Source organism: Chrysochloris asiatica, unplaced genomic scaffold (genome assembly GCF_000296735.1).
Source record: "Chrysochloris asiatica unplaced genomic scaffold, ChrAsi1.0 scaffold00064, whole genome shotgun sequence".
NCBI classification, from domain to species: Eukaryota; Metazoa; Chordata; class Mammalia; order Afrosoricida; family Chrysochloridae; genus Chrysochloris; species Chrysochloris asiatica.
In genome coordinates, this window is record NW_006408582.1 from 10888930 (window position 1) to 10910854 (window position 21925).

Below are 21925 nucleotides of genomic sequence, written 5' to 3' on the forward strand. Positions count from 1 at the left end.
ATGCCAGATGGGAGAGTTTTTATGGTTATATGCAGCACAAATAAATCTTGCAAACAAGCTGCCTATCCAGTTTCTTTACTGCACAGCCTGGCCCTGGGACTGGTGACTGGCAGCCAGCTTGCCTGCTCGTTGTACGATGGCTTTGTAACATGGTGCGTGATCTCTGCACAGTTCAGATCTAGTGCTCATCAGCAGCTCTTCTAGCTCCTTGACAATGTTAACCAGGAATTTGAAGAAGTCACTGGGCTGCCTGTGTTTTGTTTTCCTTATTGCTCTTGTAACCAAAGTTGGGCATCAAGATCTGGCCCTTAAGAGCTTCTTCTCCTCATGTCCGTGCCTCTGGGATTCCGCCAGTTAAGCTTAATTCTGACATGGTCTAACTGATCTTGGGCTTCCCTAGACGTCTGAGGGTAGCCATGATTCCAGTACGGCCCAGCTGTTACCTCCATAGGCATCACCAAGGAAGCACCCACCAAATTCACTGCCACTGAGTCGATTATGAGGCTATCAATCTTTATGGGAGCAGACAGCCTCATCTTTCTCCCAAGAAGAGGCTGGTGGGTTTGAACTGTCACCAGGGTTCACTGGCACCAAGTAACAAAGCTGTTATTATCTTTAATTGCAAAATTAATATCACATTATAGAGAATGTTGAAGCAAAATATCCTGTCATCTTGCCTTTCACTGTTAAAATAAAACTACGCTTTTTTTGTGTGTGCAACTCTGGAAATCCAGTCTTGTCCTTGGGATATGCACTCTCAAACTAGCTTTGGCAGGAGATAAAATAAACAGTGAAATACATCAATCCACACCTTTCTTTAGCTTGACCTGTAGCAGCAGATTAGTGGAGAGGATGGTTCTGTTTTCCCCTTTTCATCCCACCTGGGAAAAGCCATTTTACAAAAGGTCTGCCAGAATATCAGTGGTGTCTGGGGCTAAAGGGACGGGGAGAGGTCCGGCAGCACAGGAAGTGGTTTCCCTCCCAAACCTCCCATAGTGAGAACACAGGTCCACAGCTGCTCACACACTGCTGCCAATCTGGAAAAGACATGAACACATTTCCTCCTTCAGACTCCATGGCTTAATAGCTTTGGAGACCACCCTGAGATTTCTTACCCGTAGAAAAGAAGGAAAGCCCTGTCCGTAATATCCAACCGCAAAGTATTCAGGCTGAGGCCTCATTGCCTTAATGATGTTCTCATAAAATGAGGCTCTTTTTTTCTGGAAAAAAAAAAAGAAGACATTCCACTGGAAGGTTACAATGACATTGTTGGGGACAAAAGGTCAGATTGTTTTGCTTTGCACTTTCCAGTATAACACAGAGAAACAAAGTTCTTTGGAAAGCACCGTATGGGCAGAAGTGTTATCCTTTCCTTGGATCCAGGGTCTAGAACTGGTTCTTCCCAGTTAAGTCACAGCTAACAAAGTGAAAGTGGAACAGACCCAAATTTGTACAAGGTGGGTATACTGGAACAACTGGAATGGGAAAAAATTACAGGTTGATGACTTGATAGAAACTTAATCTCCCTTCTAGAAAACCAGGTCAGCATGTGTGTTGCACAGCAACTAAATCGCCTGATCGGCACAGTCGGAAACAACGGTGACTGGCTCAAAGATGGCAGCAGACCACATCACTTTGAATGTATATAGTGCTCTACAGACCCGGCAATGACCCAGATTCCCATGTCAGGCTCTTGACACCTCTTCAGAGTCTCCCATTTCAGGGCTTTCACCTGTAACTTTCCCTGTTACAGTTATAGTTCCGGTATACCCACAATTTATCTATCTGATTTGCTGTGTCAATTTTGTTGTGTCAGCCATGACTGAACTGGTTCAAACCAGTTCGAAGCCCCACTTAAATCAGGAGTTCTGGTTGACGAATCAGCGTTGGAGGATGTGCCAGTCTCTGAAACTGTGTAGAGAATGATGTATGTGTGAGCTCTTCTGTGAAGGGAAGCTGGGCAGACCGCTCACTAGTTTCTCCAAGGAGGTTCAGGACCTCTAAGAGGTTAAAAAGTACTTTCTGAGGTTCATGGAAGGTGGCTGCCCTTAATCAGAGACATGTGGGAAAAGAAAATAACTTTCCAATTAATGCAGGTGGTTTGGATTAAAGTCACTGGTTCAGCTCCAAGTGCCCTGAAAGTGGTGGTGATGGTTTGTTTTTCAATATTTGGCACCACCCCTGTGCCTCCAATTCTTTACAAAGGAGTGGCTTTTCCTTCACAGCTAGAGTCAGCCTTAAGGAAAGCAAAATAGGCAGCCAGTACACCTGGAGGGATTTGAGGGGAGTCCCTAAACCCTTTCCAAAGTTCTCTAACAATGATTAGCATGCCTGCATTCCTAATCAAGCTGGGTGAAGTTCATTATCAGAGTATTTTCTTGGAAGTGAATATTTTACATTACTAATATCTCAGCTCAATATAGTTTATGAAATTCAAAACTGAATATTTTTTTGTGATGGCAGAAGCTGGCACAGGGCATTGGTGATTTTTTTTCCAAGTCACTTTGACAAATACCTCCCTCAAATAAATGATGATGGCAAGGGAGACCTGACATTTTATTCTACTAAAAAATTAATAACTGGAATGTTATGTTTTTGCTTACCAGCGAGAATTATGAAGAGCGTTTTTGTTTTATTTTATTGTTTTTTTAAATTCGTGACTTGTGACTACACATACGTGTGTAGTACACAGTTCAGGGAATTGTAAAAGAACAGTCCAGCGGCAACTGAGAGAAGGAAGAAGGCCAAAGTACAAAAACAAAACAAAACAAGATCTAGAAGGAGCGTCTTGTAACTTCTCAAGATGTGTACCTTGGCACTCTTACAAAAATAAACCAAAGCTCAAAAGAGGTGCAGATCATTCACTTAGCGGGGCTGGCAAGGCTGGAGAGCAGAGTAAGTGAGTCTCGAAGAACAGAGAAGTCAGAGAACATCTGAAATACAGATGGAGTTAATGTATGGCAGAGTGTGTAAGAGGTCAAAGAGGAGATGGGCTAGAAAGTGGGGTACCACAGAGAAACAAAGGGCACAGAAAAGGAAAAGAGATCTACAGAGGGGAATTCTGAAGAAACTCAAACCAAATCACTATTATTCTGAGGCTCAATACTCAATCACACCTTTGGGGAAAGCCTATTCCACAATCCCGAGTCTTCTCTCAAGGATATTTTGGAAAACTAGTAAAAGCTTTCAATTACACCTTTTTTATTTCCCTTCCATTTTTATTTCAAGCAAGATTACTATTTCACTGTAAAGGATATAGTGATTACTAACTTGTTTAAACATAAAAGAATATTTTCGTACACGCTAGTTTCAGCAACCTTTTTTTGAAGCTCAACATTCCTTCTTCTCTTCCCCAATATTGACCTAGACTCACCAGGAGATTTCCAAGGCATTCGTAGTCAAAAACTTTGCTCTCATAATTCTCAGCCAACTCTTTGCTCAGTTTGATTGCCTTCTCCCACATCTTCAGAAAAAGAAAAATAGAGTTAAAAGTGGAGAACAAAGCAGCCACTGATCCAGCTGCAAAACGCATCTGAAAGCATCACTGGGATGAGTAAGTAATCAGGTGGGCTGAGTTTCTGTGGATGCTCCTGGCTTGCTACATCACTTGGATCAACTAAATCTTTTTTTTTCTGACAACACACAGCAACTACATCTGGGCTGATTTGCCAAACAGCATCTTCCTGTAATTCTGTCTTCATGAACATAACCATATGTGCCCCAAATCAAAGCAATACTGGGTTTTAAGGAAAAGCATTAAAGACAATTGAACACGGAGGAGAATCCGTTCCCAAGTCTAGGTCCACAGAGAGAGAGCAAGAACATTTTGATGGAAGGAAATGAAGTTGGTGTGGGACTCTGGTTCTGTGGTGTGTGTATGTGTGTGGGTATGTTGTTTGGGGAAATACAAAAGAAGCTAACCCGAATGTGATGTTTTCCATTTAGGGTACTGTTTCTTATTTCTACCTAAACTATCTTAGGTGCCCTACACTCTCTTAGTGAAACATTTTAGGAAATGTCTTAGAACATTTGTGACCATGTAAGGTATAGCCTAATACACCTATCTGGTGTCTCCGGCTAGCATCCCAGATTGAGCCCTCCAGTCCTCTTGGTATTTCATAAAATGGCTCTTAATCCAGTTGCCATCAAGTCCACTCCAATGTACGGAAACCTCATGTGTAGTATCAGAATGGAACTGGGCACCACAGAATTTTCAACGGCTAATTTTTCAGAAGTAGATCACCAGATCTTTCTACCAAGGCACCTCTGAGGGGACTTGCACTTCCAACCTTTTGGTTAGTAGTCAAGTATGTTAACTACTTACACCACTCAGGGAATCAAAAATGTTTCTTTGTTGTGGCGATGGATACAAGCCATCAAGTAGGTTCCAACTCACAGCAACCTTGTACAACAGGGTTTCTGCAGCTATAAATCTCTACAAAGCAGAAAGCTGCATCTTTCTCCTGGTGGATTCGAACTGCTGATCTTGTGATAGGCAGTCCAACACATAATCCACTATGCCACCAGGACTCCTTAAATGTCTCTTGATGCTATTGTCTTTGTGTGCCCTTGAGTCAGTTTTAACTCCTAGCTGCCCTGTATAGGGTTTCTGAGGAGCAGCTGATTGGTTTCAACAGCCAAACAGGTAACAGTCCAGTGTTTATCCTACAGAGCCACAGGAGTACTATAAAAAAATGTAACACGTGGTAACTTTTGGTTTCATTCTTGTTAATTACATGTTATGTTCCATTGTTACTGGCTGCTAACAGAATGTATATACAGCCCACGTGTGATGAAAAAAATGTTTCTCAATTGACAACATTTTAAAATCATTATTTGATTCTTTTGAAATTTCAGGGTCTTAATCATTATACTTTAATAAAGGCTCTAAGAGGCATATGAAAACCACTCTAGATCAACTGGGTAAGGCAGAGGAAAACTAGACTGGAGTCAAGTTGTCCCGTCCCCACTTCCTTGCCCCCTGCCTCACCAAATGCTAAGTTATATAAAAGAACAGGGAGACAGTCTTAGAGCTGGAAATGTTTTCTCCAGTTGAACAGACACCCTACAACTTCCCGGCCCAGTTTATAAATTTATCTTACTTCCTGGCAAGGTAAAATGGACATTCAGGTTGCTTGTAATCTATGGTGCCGGGCATATCTCTTGAAGATACATAGAAAAGAAGATACCAGTTCCTGGCTGCTGCGAATATTTAAAAGGTAAAATGATGGTACTTGAAAGTGGAGCTCTTAGCTAATAACCATTCTAGTCTCCTTTAGGCCAAGTGTCCCAAGGTTACTGACCTTTATTACTTTTCATATATTTATTTTTCTATTCATTTTCTTCACCATCAAAAATTCAGAATTCACCCACCCACCCAATACCACTGAGTAGATTCCAACTTGTGACCCTATATGACAGAGTGGGACTACTCCTTGGAGTCTCAGAGACTGTAAATCACTATGGGAGCAAGCAACCTCATCTTTTTCCCATGGAGGGGCTGGTGGGTTTGAACCTCTGACATTGCATTTAGCAACCCAAGGCTTAACCCACTGTACAACCAGGGGGACCTTAGACACACATAAAGGGATAATTAAAATGAGTTAGTACAAAAACAAACAACCCAACACTCACTTTGCCTTTGTCAAAATATGTTATGATTTCTTGATATAGCTTCTGTTTAAGCTCTTGTTGGGTATAAACATAGTAACTGTCCCTCTGAAGCAAATAGGGAACACAGGGCTTGTCAGACCACTAAAACAATAAACAAAAAGAGATGCATTAATATAATAAATATTTGACGAAAAATATCAGCAAAATCTCTCTATCTATCCATATCTCTGACTCACATTTTATTTATTAAACACAAAACTCACATCCGCACACCAGATCCAAAAGAAGTGTCAAACCTAATGGAGAAACACTAGCGGTATTCCTCTGAAAATCAGCCAAATGACTACTACAGGAGTAGTAGAAATTAGCATTGATACAATCACATAAATTAGAAATTTACAAACGAAAATAAGGAAGTACAACTATCACTATTTAAAACTAATAAATTTATTAAAATTCCTTAGGATCCAAGGAAATTAAATGAAAATCTTCTATAGATAATAAGAGGAGAAAGTTAGGCAGCAGGGTTACAAAACTTAATGTATTTAGAAACGAATAGTTTTCAGGTAGATCCACAGATAAAAATCATACATAGATGCTAGGAAAAATAAGACCCCCAACCAAAAATAAATACAAAAATACAAAATACTTAGGAATTAATATAGTAAGGAGTATGTAAGACTTACATTCAGGAAACCTTAAAATGCCAAAAGGGGACAAAAGCAGACTTAAACAAATAGAAAGTCAGACCATGCTTTTGGATAAGAAAACTCAATTTTGTAACAAGAACATTTTCACTAACTTAATTAAACCATTTCACAATTCCATGGTTCATATGGAAAAATAAACTAAAAAGAATAGTTCTGGCAAAAAACCAAAAAAAAAAAAAAAAAAAACACAAAACAGGTACAAACGAGGAATAAGTACTAGACTATAAAACATTCTATAAAATAGTAATACTACAAATAGTGTGGTACTGGTACATGAATAAATAAGAGACCCATGCAACAGTGCGTGAAGTCTGAAATAGAACCACCTCAAATATAGGAATTCAGTGCCTGCTAAATAAAGATGGCACCTTATATCACTGAGTAACTATCTGATGGGGGAAAACTAGACCCGCACTTCATACCTTATACCAGGATGTTGTTGTTAAGTACTGTTGAGTAGGTTCTGACTCATAATGACCCTGTATTGGGTGTCCAAGGAGCGGCTGTTGAGTTTGAACTATCGACCCAGTGGTTCAAAATGACCTCATGGTCCAGTGCTTTATCCCACAGTGCCACACCAGGACTCTTACAACAGAACAGGAGAGTATAATTTCTCTGAGTAGTTCAAGTGAAAAGACCTCCAGTAACTGGTACTGGGGTCTCTCTCAGATCATGCTATAATGAAATGCATAGTCAACAAGTCCTATCCCTCTCCCTCCCCTCAAATACAGCAAGCTGTTAAGTGCCTCAATTGTGAGTATGAATTGTGAGTGTATGGTGAGTGCTTTTGGGAAGTGATGAGAGGCTTCTATTTTTATCTAGAAGTTTCAGTAAACATGTATGTGTATTACTTTATTATAAACAAAAATTAAATTATCAATTATATGTTTGCAGTTGTTAAGTGCTGTGGAGCTGGTCTGACTCATAGTGACCCTGAGTAGGGAAGTCCTTGTGTGGTATTGTAGCATAGTGGTTCGAAGCCACCAGCCACTGCTCAGAAAGCCTAAACAGAATTCCCACTGACTGAGCACCTACACCAGAGCTAAGTCTGGGCCACATGCTCTCTTTGCATGGAGAAGAGGCCACTGAGATGGGGCAGAACAGCTAAAGACACTTGACTGGGTTCTCCGATGGGCGCCGTTTCGGCAATCTTCAGCAGCAGAGGAGAGAGAAAGCAACAAGGCTGAACTATGGAGTTACGATAGCCCTCACGTGAACATGATATTTGAGCCTCTTCATGTTCAAAACAGCACCCAATTTTCATCTGAAAACTGTTGTTGTTGTAGTTAGGTGCCGTCAGGTCAATTCTGATGCATAGTGACCCTCTATAGGGTCTCCTCACAGCAGTTGGTAGGTTTGAACCACTAACCAGTGCTTACCCTATAGTGCCACACCAGGACTCCACCTAAAAACTAGTCCCATTTATTTAGAGGACAGAAAGATAGAATAATCATGGATAAAAGAATCTCCCTTGAAAAATTATTTTTCCTGACAAAATTATGAAGTGTATATAGGTTTACATTCCAAAGGAATAAATAGTTGACATGTGGCACATTGTCCTCCACGCTGCTGAAATCAACGGCCCTAATCCACTTACCTGGAGAAGCTCAGCATGTAAGAGGAGTGTGTAAGCAGCTTCAGTGTAGTTCTCACAGTCTCAATGTAAATCCCGAAGCTTGTACAAGTATCTGGTAAGAAGCGGACAAAGGAGGCATTTCAGTCCTGGAAAGTATGAACTAGCATCCAGGCTGCTCCAGTTCCCTGTACAGCACCACCTCCTAGTTCCTCAGACAGGTGTGTTGCTGCCTACCCTCTAAATTAAATTTATATTAATTATAAATTAATTTCCAGGGACAAGAATGGTTGCAGGAAGAGCTACTGTAGTTGATCAAAACTGAGAGATCAGACAACTTGGACAACAAGGACATTGGCTACCCAAAATGGGGGGGGGGGGAACAAAGGCAAGAAGTGACTGACTTACAAGCTTTCATGAGGGAAAATAGATCCAGAGGACGTGGAGGAAGGTAGAATCTCCAGTGAGTAGTATTCAATCTGTCTAGGCAGGGCTGATGAAATGAAATGTGGATAGGTCTCTTGTGATACAATAGTGAATAATTGTTCTCAGGATTGCTTGTGAGGGTTGGAAATGTAAAGGTAGACGTTTTGTAACAAAGGGGGAGTGACTGACTTTTCAGTCTAGGAGCGGAGGTCCCTGGGGCCATCAAGGGAGAAGAGCAGAGAGCGGGACCCTACCCAGAGAAGCAGTGATGCCTGAGATGGAGGCAGAGACGATGACATGGAGCGATGGAGCAGCTGGGGACTTTAAACACAGAGAAAGAGAGGGGCTCAGTGCTGACGACTGGGGGTCAGGCTTGTAGTGTATACCCTTTGGTTGGGTGATGAGGCATAGAGGGGACTGTAACCATGGCAATGAAATGATATATGATAGGATGAATGTAAAACTAATGTTCTCCCACGTAAACTACCACATAATTCATAGTAAAACATTAAAAAAAAGGTGAGCGATCAGGATAGCTTGGCCCAGGGTATCAGCAATGAAGATATAATACATGACTAGATAAGGAAAGCTTTGGGTAAGAGGGTCCATTATTTTTCCTACTCCATCTAGTCATACATTTCTACAGTTTCGTTAAGGAATGGTTTAAATGTATTGTTACGATTTTCAGCACTTGGACCTCTTTGGAAAGCTAATGAAAGCTTTGGAATACCTAAGAAAATATACATATGAGTCATTGATCCATGTTTGTTTCATGTTCAGGGGACTTATGGACACCAGGCTAAGGATCTCAACTGAAGGTTAAATTTAATGCTTTCCTCCTGATAACCTTGGTCAGAAGTCTTCTTTCTAAAACCTCCCCTGAACCCTGACTGAATGCTACATGAGCACTTCCTAATCTTCCTTTCAAAAACATTTACCCTTTTTGGGGAGGGGTGAAGAGAGCGTATCACATACTTTTTGGTATCTCTCAAAGCAGCAAGCATAATGTTGGGGCTATTGTATATTGAGAAAGAGCTTAATTAGAAAGAGCAGAAATCTCCTTCAGCTTACCTTATATATATGTCCTCTCTCTTCTTTTCCTTGTAAAAATTCTAGCCCGGCAAAAAAAGAAAAAAATATCAATATGAAACAAGGATGGAATTGCCAAAAAATGGCCAAACTATTACAACCACCTTTGGTTTTCAACAGTGCTATGTTTCCCAAGAGTTTATTGTTTCTTTTAAATCAATGTCCCCACAAGGAAATTAAGCAATAGGCAATACAGTTGATCAGTTGAATCATTTGTCTAGGACCATGCTTCTGAGAAATGTAGGGAAACTCTTTAAGGAAACCAATACCTGGCTCATGCTCCAAGTCCCAGACAAAACACTGCTTTCTGAACATGGCAGCTTCTTAAGCAATGGAATGCAAGGCCACCTAAAGCTCTGAGGTCTAGGATCCCATTTAATCTAAGTCTATGGAAGGTAAGGCCAGGGAGTTCTACCATAGTAAGGAGTTAGTTCACCCACTAACCTTTTACTCCCAAAACAAAACACACACACACACACACACACACACACACACACACACACACACACAAACAATCCAGGTGCTATGGAGTCAATTCCAACTCTTGGTAACCCCGTGTACCAGAGCAGAACTGTGCTACATAAAGTTTTTAATAGATGATTTCTTGGAAGTAGATTGCAAGACCTTCTTCTGAGATGCCTTGTGGTGGACTTGAACTGCCAACCTTTTGATTAGCAACCAAGAACATTGATCCTTTACCCTTTATTCAAGTAGTCCACCTTTGATTCACAATGTAGTATTTCTGGCCAGATTTGTCTGTGTCTAGTAATTTAAACCACAAAGCAACTCAACATGCAAATAAGACAGAGAAACAGGTTAAGGATGGCCTTCAGAAAGACAGCTGAGCCGTGAGCTTATGCCACACTTTCCATATATTTCCTAATTTAACTTTATGGGCTCTGCCTGCTGGTATCTGTGAATCCACAACAGAGTCAACTACTCTAATAAGACTTGGGGGGACACAGAACACAAAAAGGTGAGTGACCCCAGGGTACCTTTGTGTCTGTAGATCTGCCTAGAACTTAACTGTGGGGGCTTAGGCAGCCTAGAGGTGCCATCTCACCATCCCAGGGGCTTGGAACATACCAGCACATTGACGGTGCAGCTCATGCGGTTTTCCTTGCTCTCGTCATGCATAACGATGGTTCTATAGTCCAGCAGATTCTCCAAGAGGCTGCTAACCAGGAGGGCAAAGACTTCTCCAGAGCTGGAGAGATATTTATGTTTCCGGCAATTTTCTAGGAGTCTAGAGTGGTGGAAGTAGAGACAGATTCTCATGTTCCATGGTATCATTCCAGCACCACTGATGAGCACTGACTAAAGTTCCAGAAACATGTGGCACCAAACCAGATGTCACAGGATGTCATTCAAACAACACACGTCCTTCATTTTTTCCTGCCACCTGTATTTATACTATACCTCTCTGTTATCTCATGGCCTATATTTTCGTTAACATTTAGCTCAGGTTTACCATCACCCATAACCCCAAACTATAATGCCCTTCTTTGAAATTGTTTTGGTTTTTTTTTAGTCAGTATCACAGAAATGAGAACCTTTGCTCAAAAGGTTTGTGTATGCTATCTGATCATTCTAGTCAAGTTTTAAGAAACCATATTTTGTATGTCCTTCTTCTCCCAAAAGCTTGGCATTGATGGCCAGTTGAGAGGAACCTAGTGTACACATCAGTACATATGGCTCTGCACTTTAGATGAAAGTGTTATTTTCAGAGAAAAATGTAAAGTTGTAAATAAGTGGGCCAAAGCTAAACTGTGGTTTAAATTTTTCCCTTTGGACCCATCTGTGGTTTCCTAGATTAAGAAAAGAAGAAAAAGAAAGAAATTAGTCCAAAGAATTAGTCTAGACTTTAGGATTCTTCTTACGTTTTGGAGACGTCTCTGTTCTAATTTTTCTGGCGTTCAGGGACTCAGGAAGAACAAAGAAAACAAAACAGGGATCTTCAAGCATTAAAATATATATATATAGGATTAAAAAAAAGTTAATCATTCATAAGTATTATATTTTTATACGTGGGTAATTTCCCTATTCAATTCCTTTATGAGATTATATATGAAGCTACACATTTTCTCAGCTCTGGAGCTCAAGCAGACTTAGAACTAATAGAAACAGGATAAGATGATCAGTAAAAGGATTTTTCATCATTAAGAACAAAGAAATAAAGACTCTGGTTATTAAAAATACATACTATTCATCAATTTTTATTCTATTTCTGAACCTTCAGTGTGGTAGTTCTTTAGGGAATCTTGGGGGGGAGGGGGGGAAAGATAAGCATTTCTGTCCTCAAGCTGTCCAGACCCCAAGAAACAGGTTAGTAACACTGAGTCTTGGCAAGTCTACAAAAGATGACACGATTGGACAATACCATACAAGTTCAGAGAACACAGGAAATCAACAGTCTACAGGAGTCACAAACTTGTACATAATACCAACCGTGCACAGTACAGCAACCAATATCTACTAAGGATAAACTCTGTAACAGGCACGGTATTAATGCATAATCTCATTTAATCCTCACAACACCACCAAAATATAGACATTATTATTGCAGATTTTATAAAATGAGGTGCTGGAAAGGTTAAATCACATGCCAAAAGTCAAATTTATAGAACATGGAGAAAATAGGATTGAAAACTCAATCTTTTTCTAACTCTGTAACACCCAGGTGTTTTTAACTACACTATTTGTACTAAGGAAGAATTAAGAGGGCAATATTGTGTCCTGTGAGTGTCTGTAGAAGTAAAAGTTTGGAACTAGTGGTTATAACTGGAGTAAGGGGGAAAGAGGAGTCCTGGTGTGGCGCTGTGGGTTAATGAATCAAATTGCAAAGCCGTTTGAACTGCACGGTCAGCGGTTCAAGCTCACCAGATGCTCCTCAGAAACCCTATACAGGGTTGCTGTGGGTCAGAACCAACTCGATCGCACTTAACAACAAGGAGGAAAGAATGGGTATGTAAATTATGAGCATGGGACAGTAACAAGACAAAGCTGGCTGGACATGTCATTGGTTGGTTCTTATAGGTCCTTTGTAGGGCAGAAGAGCGTCTTTCTTTAAACACAAAATGGACTTTGAAATGTCTTTTCCTTTAAAGTGTTTCAAAGCCAAAATTAGATATGTTAGCAACTTTGTTGTAGTTCAGAAATCCAAACACTGGGCAAAATGCCAGTGTTTTATGCATCTTCCCCTCTCCTCCATCTGCTCTGTTCTCCAGGGCCATGCTTGCCTGGAAAACGCAGACATTTGACTCATATCTGATAAACCAATGTCAGTAGTGGATGGTGTAAAGTCCAATAAGTCCGCGGAGGGCCATTTGTTGTGAGGACCCCAGTGATTCTGAGGCTGCTGAATTTCTGGGTAAATGCAACAGAAGCCCATTATTTACTAAATAATGTAATCTACTAGAGATTCTATTTCTGAAATTACTCACAGCTTTTCCAGAAGAACTTTGTATTGTTCATCTCCTCTGCCTCCTTCCACCTCTTGGTCCAGCTTCGTAATCAATTCATTCTCAAACTGAAAGCAGAGTCACAATTTCACAGGAGAATGCTGGATTCCCTGAAGTAGACCTGGTATTTCTAGCCTGACTCAAATCCTTCTATTAAATTTTGAACTGTTTCCAACAAACACAGGGGGAAGATTACACCACACACCATTAAATAATATGGGGTTTTGCAAAAAGTTCATGGAAAAACAGAATTAAAAGGTAATGAAAATCTTCCATGAATTTTTAGAAGCCCCTTGTAGTGTACTAAAGAATTATATAAAAATTTGAAAGCAGTTTTATGTTACTTATACTTTGCTTTGAATATGCCAAAGAAAAAATGATCCCAAACGTTATTCTCATATTTTTTTTCTGTCACAACCATGCAGACAAAAACACCTTAGTGATTTTAATTTCCCATCTTATTTTGTTTCTTGTCTATGTTTTGGCACTGGGATTGCATTTGCCAAGCCTCATATCCACAAAAATCTTCCTTTTGATAGTACTGTGCTTTGTAGAGAGGGAAATACAGGCATGAAGAGGACATAGCAGGCAACTGGGTTCTTAAAGCTAGACAAAAATGGATTAGAGCCTATCCTAGCCCCCTCAGTGCTGAAACAAAGGTTTTTTCCTTAATTAATATATGATTCTCTCAGGTATATTGTAGCTGTTTGTTGTTAAGTGCTGTCAAGTCGGTTCCAAATCATAGCAGTAGACAGGAATAAAATGCATTAAGGCACCTCTTAATTATCTAGAAATAGAGTGTTGCTTGGAGTCGCGGTGTGGCACTGTAGGATAAGCACTGGACTGTGGTTTGAACCACAGCCACTCCTCAGAAACCCTATACAGGGCTGCTATGAGTTGGAATACACTTGACAACACTTAACAACAATAACAACATAGTGTTGCTTGAGAAAATGTAGGAGGAAAAAAATTTCTCTGTCAGGCCCTGGGTTGAAAAATCTAAGCATATTTCTAATTGCTTTATAAACAGAGTGTAGAATGAATTCTTGTATTACCTTTTGATATTTATTATTATTGAAACTATCACTTCCATGTTAGAAAGAACATAAGAGTTAATCATACTGGACCGAGTAAGGCTATGCTTGAAGGTAGGAGGCTGGCTGGCAGAATGTGCCCTTTGAACATTTACACAAATATATATATATATTTGTTTTGTATGTGTACATCAAAAACTTCTGCTTTGTTCATTTGTGAAATATAAGATGCACATGGGAGGAAATGGAATCACCATTGTTGCAGGGAGGGGATTGTAATCAATAACAGGAAACAAAGTGTATGATTTGTTGAATGTAAAGCTGATGATCTTGTCTGTTCACCTTCACTCAATTCAGAATAAAACTTCAAAGAAAATGCAAAAACGAAGAGTTAACCATATAGACATTACTCAGAGAATAGAGGCTACGATTCCTTACCATATGGAAATTCCCATTTCCACTGAAATTGAATTCACACTGCATCATATCAAAGAAAATAGGGATGGTAGCTTTCCGGAGCTCTACTTCAGGGGTCAGAGTGACCTCGAGAATAGGACCCACCATGGATGGGATGAATTTGATTTTGTGGGGACCTGAAATGAAAGTAAATGAGGATATTAAAAACTAATTTCACTGTAGGTTAACTGTTACAGTCTTCCTCCCATTGGGACCACAAGAAAAGAGAAAGCTTATGTGTATAAATTTGGATGCCAGTGACAAAATATTATACTCTGGCAACATATGCCATAATAAGAAACAGTTCATTATAAGTGTCCCACTTGATAGGAGGGTGTGAAACCCACAAATTAATTCAGAAGTTCTATATTTTCACACCCAGCCATGTAGAAAAATAAATCCCAGGCTTATCTGAATTGAAATAAGAAGGAATCTGTTGTGGGTTGTTTGTTATACAAGAGTTGTTTAGGGGCCTGTCTGAGGTTATCCACTCACCCAGGTTGTACCACATTTCCCGGATTCTAAAGCCGATTTCCTTTCTCATGTCTCCATATCTAGAAAGAAGATCATAAACCAAGAGAAAGATTTGCTGTGAAAACAAATCCATACAGTAAAAGACTGCGGTGACTTAGATCAAAGCCTGTGTTCCTCTAGGTCACATTTAAGGCTTATAGATGACTTCAGATTTTGAGGCATGGTCACTGTGAGAGGTTAAATAACTACTTAAATTCCCAAAGAGAACTGACTCAAAACAGAAGAGAGAAGGCTTTAATAGTATAAGGGGTCGGGGGTAGGGAGGCAATGCACATCCCATAAAATAACTGAGAAGATGAGATTAACTCATTGAAGGGAAAAAAGGGAGAAACACTTCTGATTGCTGCTAAATAAAGGGGAGTTCTGTGGCTCTGTAGGAGAAGCACTAGACTGCGAATTACAAGGTTGGTGGTTCGAGTCTACCAACCACTCAGTGGGAGAAAGATGAGGCTTTCCTCTCCCACAAAGATGTACAGCCTCGGAAAACTCAAGCTCGGCAGTTCAAATTCATCAGACACTTCTTGGAAATCCTATACAGGGTCGCTATGAGGCAAGACTGACTCAGTGGCACTTAACAACAGTAACAATGAGTTGGAGCCAACTAGATAGCACAACAAATAGATACAAAAAATAACAAATACTAATGAAAAAGAAAATGAATAAAGTATGATTTATACCATAAGGTGATTGATCTATAGCAAACATGCTGATTTCATATATTCACTTTGTTGTTTGTAAGTGCTGTCGAGTCAGTTCTGAGCCATAGAAACCCTATACAGGTGACTGGTAAGTCTGAACCACTGACCTTGCAGTTCAAACTGACTTTGTGGTTGAGTGCTTACCCCACAGTGCCACATCAGGCCCCCATATTCACATTTGTTATTGTTAAGTGCTGCTGAGTCTGTTCTGACTCAGAATGACCCTGTAGATAAGGTTTCCAATGAGCAGCTGGTAGGGATGAACCGCCAACCTTGTAGTTTGCAGTCAAGTAATACATATCTAAAGGAGACCTGGTGGCACTATGGTTGAAGGACTCAGCTACAAACAGGAAGGCTGTCTGTTTGAACCCACCAGCTACTGTGTGGGAGAAAGACTGAAGGATGAACACTGGGCTGCTAACCACAAGGTCGGCAGTTCAAACCTACCATAAAGACTACAGCCTTGGAAACCTGATGGGGGCAGTTCAACTCTGTCCAATAGCATCACTGAGTCAGAATCAACATGAGGGCAGTCCTGGTGTGGCACTGTGGGTTAATGCGCTGGACTGTAAAATCGGTTTGAACTGCAGAGTCGGTGGTTCAAGCTCACCAGCTGCTCCTTGGAAACCCTATACAGGGTCGCTATGGGTAGGAACCAACTCGACGGCACTTAACAACAACAACAGCAAATACGTAAAGAGCCCTACTAGTGTAATGGGTTACGTGTGGGGTAGTTAACATCAAAGTCAACAATTCGAATCCACCAGCTACTCCTTGAGAGAAAGATGAGACTTTCTGCTCCCTAAAGATTTCCAGCCTCAGAACCTACAAAAGGTCTCTATGAGTCAAGACGGGCTTGACAGCACGTAACCACTACCATCATACATGTATGTATAAGAGTCCTGGTGTGAAGCTATAGGATAAGCACTAGAATGCTAACCACAAAGTTCAAACCCATCAGCTGCTCGTCAGAAACTACACAGGGCAGCTATGAGTAGGAACCAACTCAACAGCCTTAACCACAACCTACAAGTGTGTTCCTCAAGTAACCACAATGACAAGTTCTAGCCTATACATTTTCAGTGGGTACAATAATGTATCAAAGGGGCAAAAATTGGCCCATGAGGGTGAAAACAAACCAACCTTATTTTTTTTATGCTTAATACACAGGTATATATATATATATATATACAGACACCAGAGGTGGATTACCCAATAAACAAGCAAGAAGCATAGACTAACTTGTGTTTACTCCATGCTTACCTTGCTTACCGGGTATTCTATCCTGTCAGGGATTATAAATTCTAAAAGAAGTTTTCATTGTATAAGGAGGTGCTATGGGGTAGGGAGAAAGACAGATGCCAGTCATGCCTAGAAGCAGAGGTGAAAAAAATGTAAAATTGTTCACCATAAATTAGTAACTAAGCACAAGTAAGCTTATGTGTCGTTGGATAATATATATGCCTATGATGTCAAAATTCATGGTGGGTATGTATATGTATCCTGGACTGGCACTTAATATCAACAACAATGTACCTTACAGAGGCCTGGTGTGGTGCTGTATGATAAACACTGGGCCGCTAACAACAAGGTCGGCAGTTCAAACCTACCAGCTGCTCCTCAGAAATCATACACAGGGTACGTTATGAAACGGAGTTGACTCTACTGCACTTAACAACAACATTGTTAATTTTACAGCTACTAAAAACAAGAACCGTTTTGGGGGGAAAAAGATCCTTTCACATGTTCATAGCTTTACTCATATATAATTGTTTTTACTTTCCCTGCTTTGACTTTACTCATATACATACATATTTTTACATGTGTTGACTTTACTGTCACACTTTTCTTTGATTATACTCAGAATTAAGTATTCATTCTCATCAGCAACCTTATTTACCAGACTTGGTATTAATGGACTTCTCTCGTTTAAAAGAAAAACAAACATTTATTGTAAGTTGAGTGAGCTCAGAGGAGATCAGCAGTACCACATTCATTATAAACTTTGTGTCATTACAATGGCTGCAATCCCTTCCATGTACCATCAATGAACAGCATTTACCTCTATTCAGTTTAACCTTTGCAGTCTTCCCTGTCATGATGTTCCACTACCTTCATCTTTCCTCTGACAAACTCCCTCTTGCTGTATACTGACCTGTCCATCACCCAAGTTAACCCGTGTCTATCTTCTACCCAATGAAGAACTGCCCCTTCCCTCCCACCACTGGTAACCATATTGAATGTTTCCTTTATCAAGAAAACCTGTGGTCTCATACAATATTTGTTCCTTTGTGATGGACCAATTGTTTAAGAAAAATCAAATCCATCCTTTTAAGAAGGAATTTAAAGAAGTGAGCTCACCATTTGAAGATATTCTAAAGAACAAAATAAAAGTATCTATCTCAAAGATAAATACCCCTCAACATCCACCCTTCTGAAAACTCTACGCAACAGGTTTTTACTTTTATCTTTTAATACATAGTCACTAAATCTCATAGTCATCAATGTCAGTATTCAAATGGTTGTTACTTTTCCTAGAACTGCAGATATCCCTACAGGGGGAACTAAACTCACATTTTACAGCCTTTAAATTGGTATTGCTAAATGCTATTGTGTAGGGTTTCCAAGGAGTGGCTGGTGAGTTTGAACCTCCAACCTTGCAGTCTAGTGCCATTATCCTACAGTGCCACACCAGGACTCCTTACTTGTTGTTTGTTGGGTCTGAATCATAGTGACTACGTATAGGGTTTCTGAGGAGCAGCTGGTGAGCGTGAACCGCCGATCTTGCATTTCAAACTAACCTTGCAGTCCAGCGCATTAACCCACAGTGCCACACCAGGACTCCTTTAACTCCAAAACAGACCTGAGATGAGAGCAATGAAAAGCTTCCCTAAATCTCTCATCAATTGTGCAAGTAACTCCATTCTGAATTCCAAGTGAAGAATCTGGAGGACATCTTGAGGGGTTATTTTTCAGTCTTGGCTTCTCTGGTGAGGTGGCGGAGAAATAGAAGTATGCTCTGAGAAGCATGAACAAGGAAGACACTTCTTGTTGTTGCTAAGTGCCAGTGAGTCGGTTTCAATTCACAGCAACCCTATACAGGGATCCCAAGGGGCATCTGGTGCATCTGAAATGCCAACCCTGAGGCCAGCAGTCCAGTACTTATTCTACAGAGCCACGAGGAAGACACTACTCTGCCTGTAATCTCGATAAGCTGCCTGTAGATGGAGTGCTGGCTAACCCAAGTGTCTCTCTAGGTATCCTTGTCTTGAGACCTTATGAGGGCTCCTAGTGGGGCACAGGAGCATAAGCACTGGACTGCAAATCACAAGGTTGGCGGTTCAAACCTAGCAGCTACTCCTTGGAAACCCTACACAGAGTCTCTATGAATCAGAATTGACTTGATGGCACTTAACAATAAACTAGGGCAGAGTATGGCACTGTGGGAAAAGCACTGGCTTGCTAACCTCAAGTTTGGCTGTTCAAACCACTGTACCACCAGAGCTCTATTCTTTAGGTACAGATGCTATATATCAGGAACAGGATGACTAATAGAAAATGATAGGGCTGCTGAGAAAAAATGCTGTGAACCCGGGGAAATCTGAGGTCTACTAAACAATTATTTTAAGATACAGCTCACTGACAACATAGGTAGTCACTGAACAGTAATGTATATGGTACTAAAAATACTGTTCTGAATAATAATAACAGAATCACATTCTCAAATTTTAAACAAGTTTAATAGGACACTTACTTTTTTACAATTTTGTTGCGCTTGGCTTGTGAGAAGGTTTCCAGCTGAAGGGACTCATGGGTGAGAAATGCTACTGCCAAGTGGAAGTAATTGTTCCACAGCTGTTCAAAATTAATTGTGTGGGTGAAAATATTTGGAAAATAACATTAATAAGCCTCATATTAACACATGGCCAAATGCTAGAAAGTCACTAGCCAAGAATTAATGAAAAAAAAAAAACAACCACACACTTATTATTCTTTTCTTGCTTTTCAATTAGTCCTGTAAGTCCAATACGTTCAGTTTTAGTAAGGTACACCATATCTTTTAATAAGTTGTCTTTATTCCTGGGAGAAACAAAAACTACTGCCAGAAATGTACATTGGAACACTCTCTCTTTACAGTGGATAGTTTGGAAATATATATCAAGAGCCCTAAAATATTGCCAAATGTTTTAACGAGTAAGTATTTTTAGGACTTTATCCTAATGAAATAATCATGAGTAATTTAAAATGTTTAAAGCAAGACAGACCAGCACAGTGCTATTTAACATAACAGGAAATAGAAACATCTATGTTTCTAAGAAGAGTTTGGCTAAATAGATCCTGTAATAGACAAACCATACAATGGATTTTATTCAGCCATTAAAAATAATGCGAAAATATTGAATATCCCTGAAAAAATAAAATAACAAAGTAGATTAACCGGTAATCAAAGAACTGTACAGCTTGCTTTCAATATTGGCCTGTGTGTGTACACACACACACACACACAAGCACACATACCACACACAGTGTCCTCTACTTTTCTCATTTTAAAACTTACACAGAGAGAAACAAAAACACATTACATACAAACAAAGGTACATGCCATAGTAAAATCCCACCAACAACAAAATGTGCTTTGGAACATTTAGAAATGTTGGAATGATTTAAGAATCAGAAAAACGATTTTCACTCAAAAATGGGAAAATCCTAGGTGATGTTTTCCAAACTGAAATTGCTCTCCTGGCATGAAACACACGCTCACCTGAAGTTCAAAGCTTGCTTGATCCATGAACTTTCTTGTGAGAACTTCAGTAAACTGATTTATAGCACGAAGAAAAACCCTGGAGGAGGAAAATGTTGGATAAAGAAGGCAAGTTTGTGCTGTTTGACACATCCTCCCCTCTTTGGTAAAAACAAACAAAATGAAATTTGGATTAGGAAACCTAAGTCCTTTTGACCTGTTAAAGACCTTACAGAACAACTGTCTACAGTCTACAAATAAGGAGACAGAAATTTAGCTTCTGAAAGGCGCTCAAGGCTAGATCACAATGAAGCTAGTGAAAAGCCTAACTGAGAATGTCTCCTGAAATTCAGACCAGGGCTCCTGGTACTTCCTTATGATGCTTCACTTTTAAAAACTAGCGTTTCTGATGAAATTTTTTCAGTAGTCTGTAAGTCTATATGTAGCTGGAAAGTTTTTCTCATCAGGTATCATCAGGACCATGAAGAGTTATAAACAGTAATTATAATAAGTATTTATTTCATTTTCTACAAATACTAAAACTCTTTTAACGTTATATATAATCCAGTTCATTTCACTTCCATTCAACAAATCAACAAATATTTACGGGTCAGCAACCGTGTGGTTGCTGGAGTCCTGGTGTGGCGCTGTGGGTTAATGCGTCAGACTGCAAAGTCTTTTGAACTGCAAGGTCGGTGGTTTAAGCTCACCAGCTGCTCCTTGGAAAACTAATACAGGGTCGCTATGGGTCAGAATCGACTCGATGGCACTTAACAACAAAAACAACCGTAAGGGGCTGGCTAAGGTGCTACATTGAAAGACATGGTTTCTAGTTATAACAAATTTATAACTTGATGGTGAGAAGCTTATCACCTGTAAGTTTAACCATGACCCAAGAAAGAAGAAAGAAAATCTTAGGAGAAAGTTTAAAAGATTTATGGGAGATCAGTAGAAGAAAAGAAGGCATCTAGGTTAGAAAGACTTTCTTCAGAGATGGCACTTGGGAAGGACCTTAAAAAAACGGGTAGAATGCTGACAGCCAGAGATTATGGAGAAAGTATTGCAGCTGGAAAAAACAGCATGAGGGACATCTGAGAACATGTTTAGGAACTAGAAGGGAACAATCTGGTTAGAACACAAGCTGTAGAGAAATAGTGGACGATAAAGCTGGAAAAACTACTGGGGCCAGGCTGTAGAGACCTGGACTGTGAGGTGAAGAAGCTCATGTAGAGCCAGTGAAGATTTAGTGGAGAGCTGATGTGGAGGGCAGTCAATAGGACATCAAGGAGAACAGACTCAAGAATGAGTAGAATCTGAGTCGAAACAACTGAGTAGCCCAGGAGAAATCAAGATCAGGATCACAAACTATAAACATGGCATTGGGAAGATCCTTACTTTACAGATGATAGATTTGAGGCAAAGAGATACCACGTCACAAGGCCACATTAGTTATGTGATCCAAGTATTGAAATTGGATCAGCCATGAGCTATCTTACCTGCTCTGTGTCATATTCATGACCATCCAATCTTTGGCATAGACATTCTTTCCAATTAGATCCTTAAACATGATAAAGGTTTCCATGAGGAAGT

The 21925-nt window shown here is 40.0% G+C and overlaps 1 protein-coding gene across 1 annotated transcript in view; it reads right to left on the reverse strand.

The window, feature by feature from the left end:
• DOCK5 (dedicator of cytokinesis 5) overlaps positions 1-21925 on the reverse strand; it is a 289956-nt gene that overhangs the window by 33696 nt on the left and 234335 nt on the right. The window contains 12 exon segments of the mRNA XM_006864377.1: positions 1116-1220; positions 3374-3463; positions 5635-5754; positions 7921-8011; positions 9394-9434; positions 10498-10657; positions 12855-12940; positions 14345-14499; positions 14858-14916; positions 19349-19449; positions 20357-20435; positions 21832-21925. Coding sequence (XP_006864439.1) covers positions 1116-1220; positions 3374-3463; positions 5635-5754; positions 7921-8011; positions 9394-9434; positions 10498-10657; positions 12855-12940; positions 14345-14499; positions 14858-14916; positions 19349-19449; positions 20357-20435; positions 21832-21925 — 1181 coding nt within the window.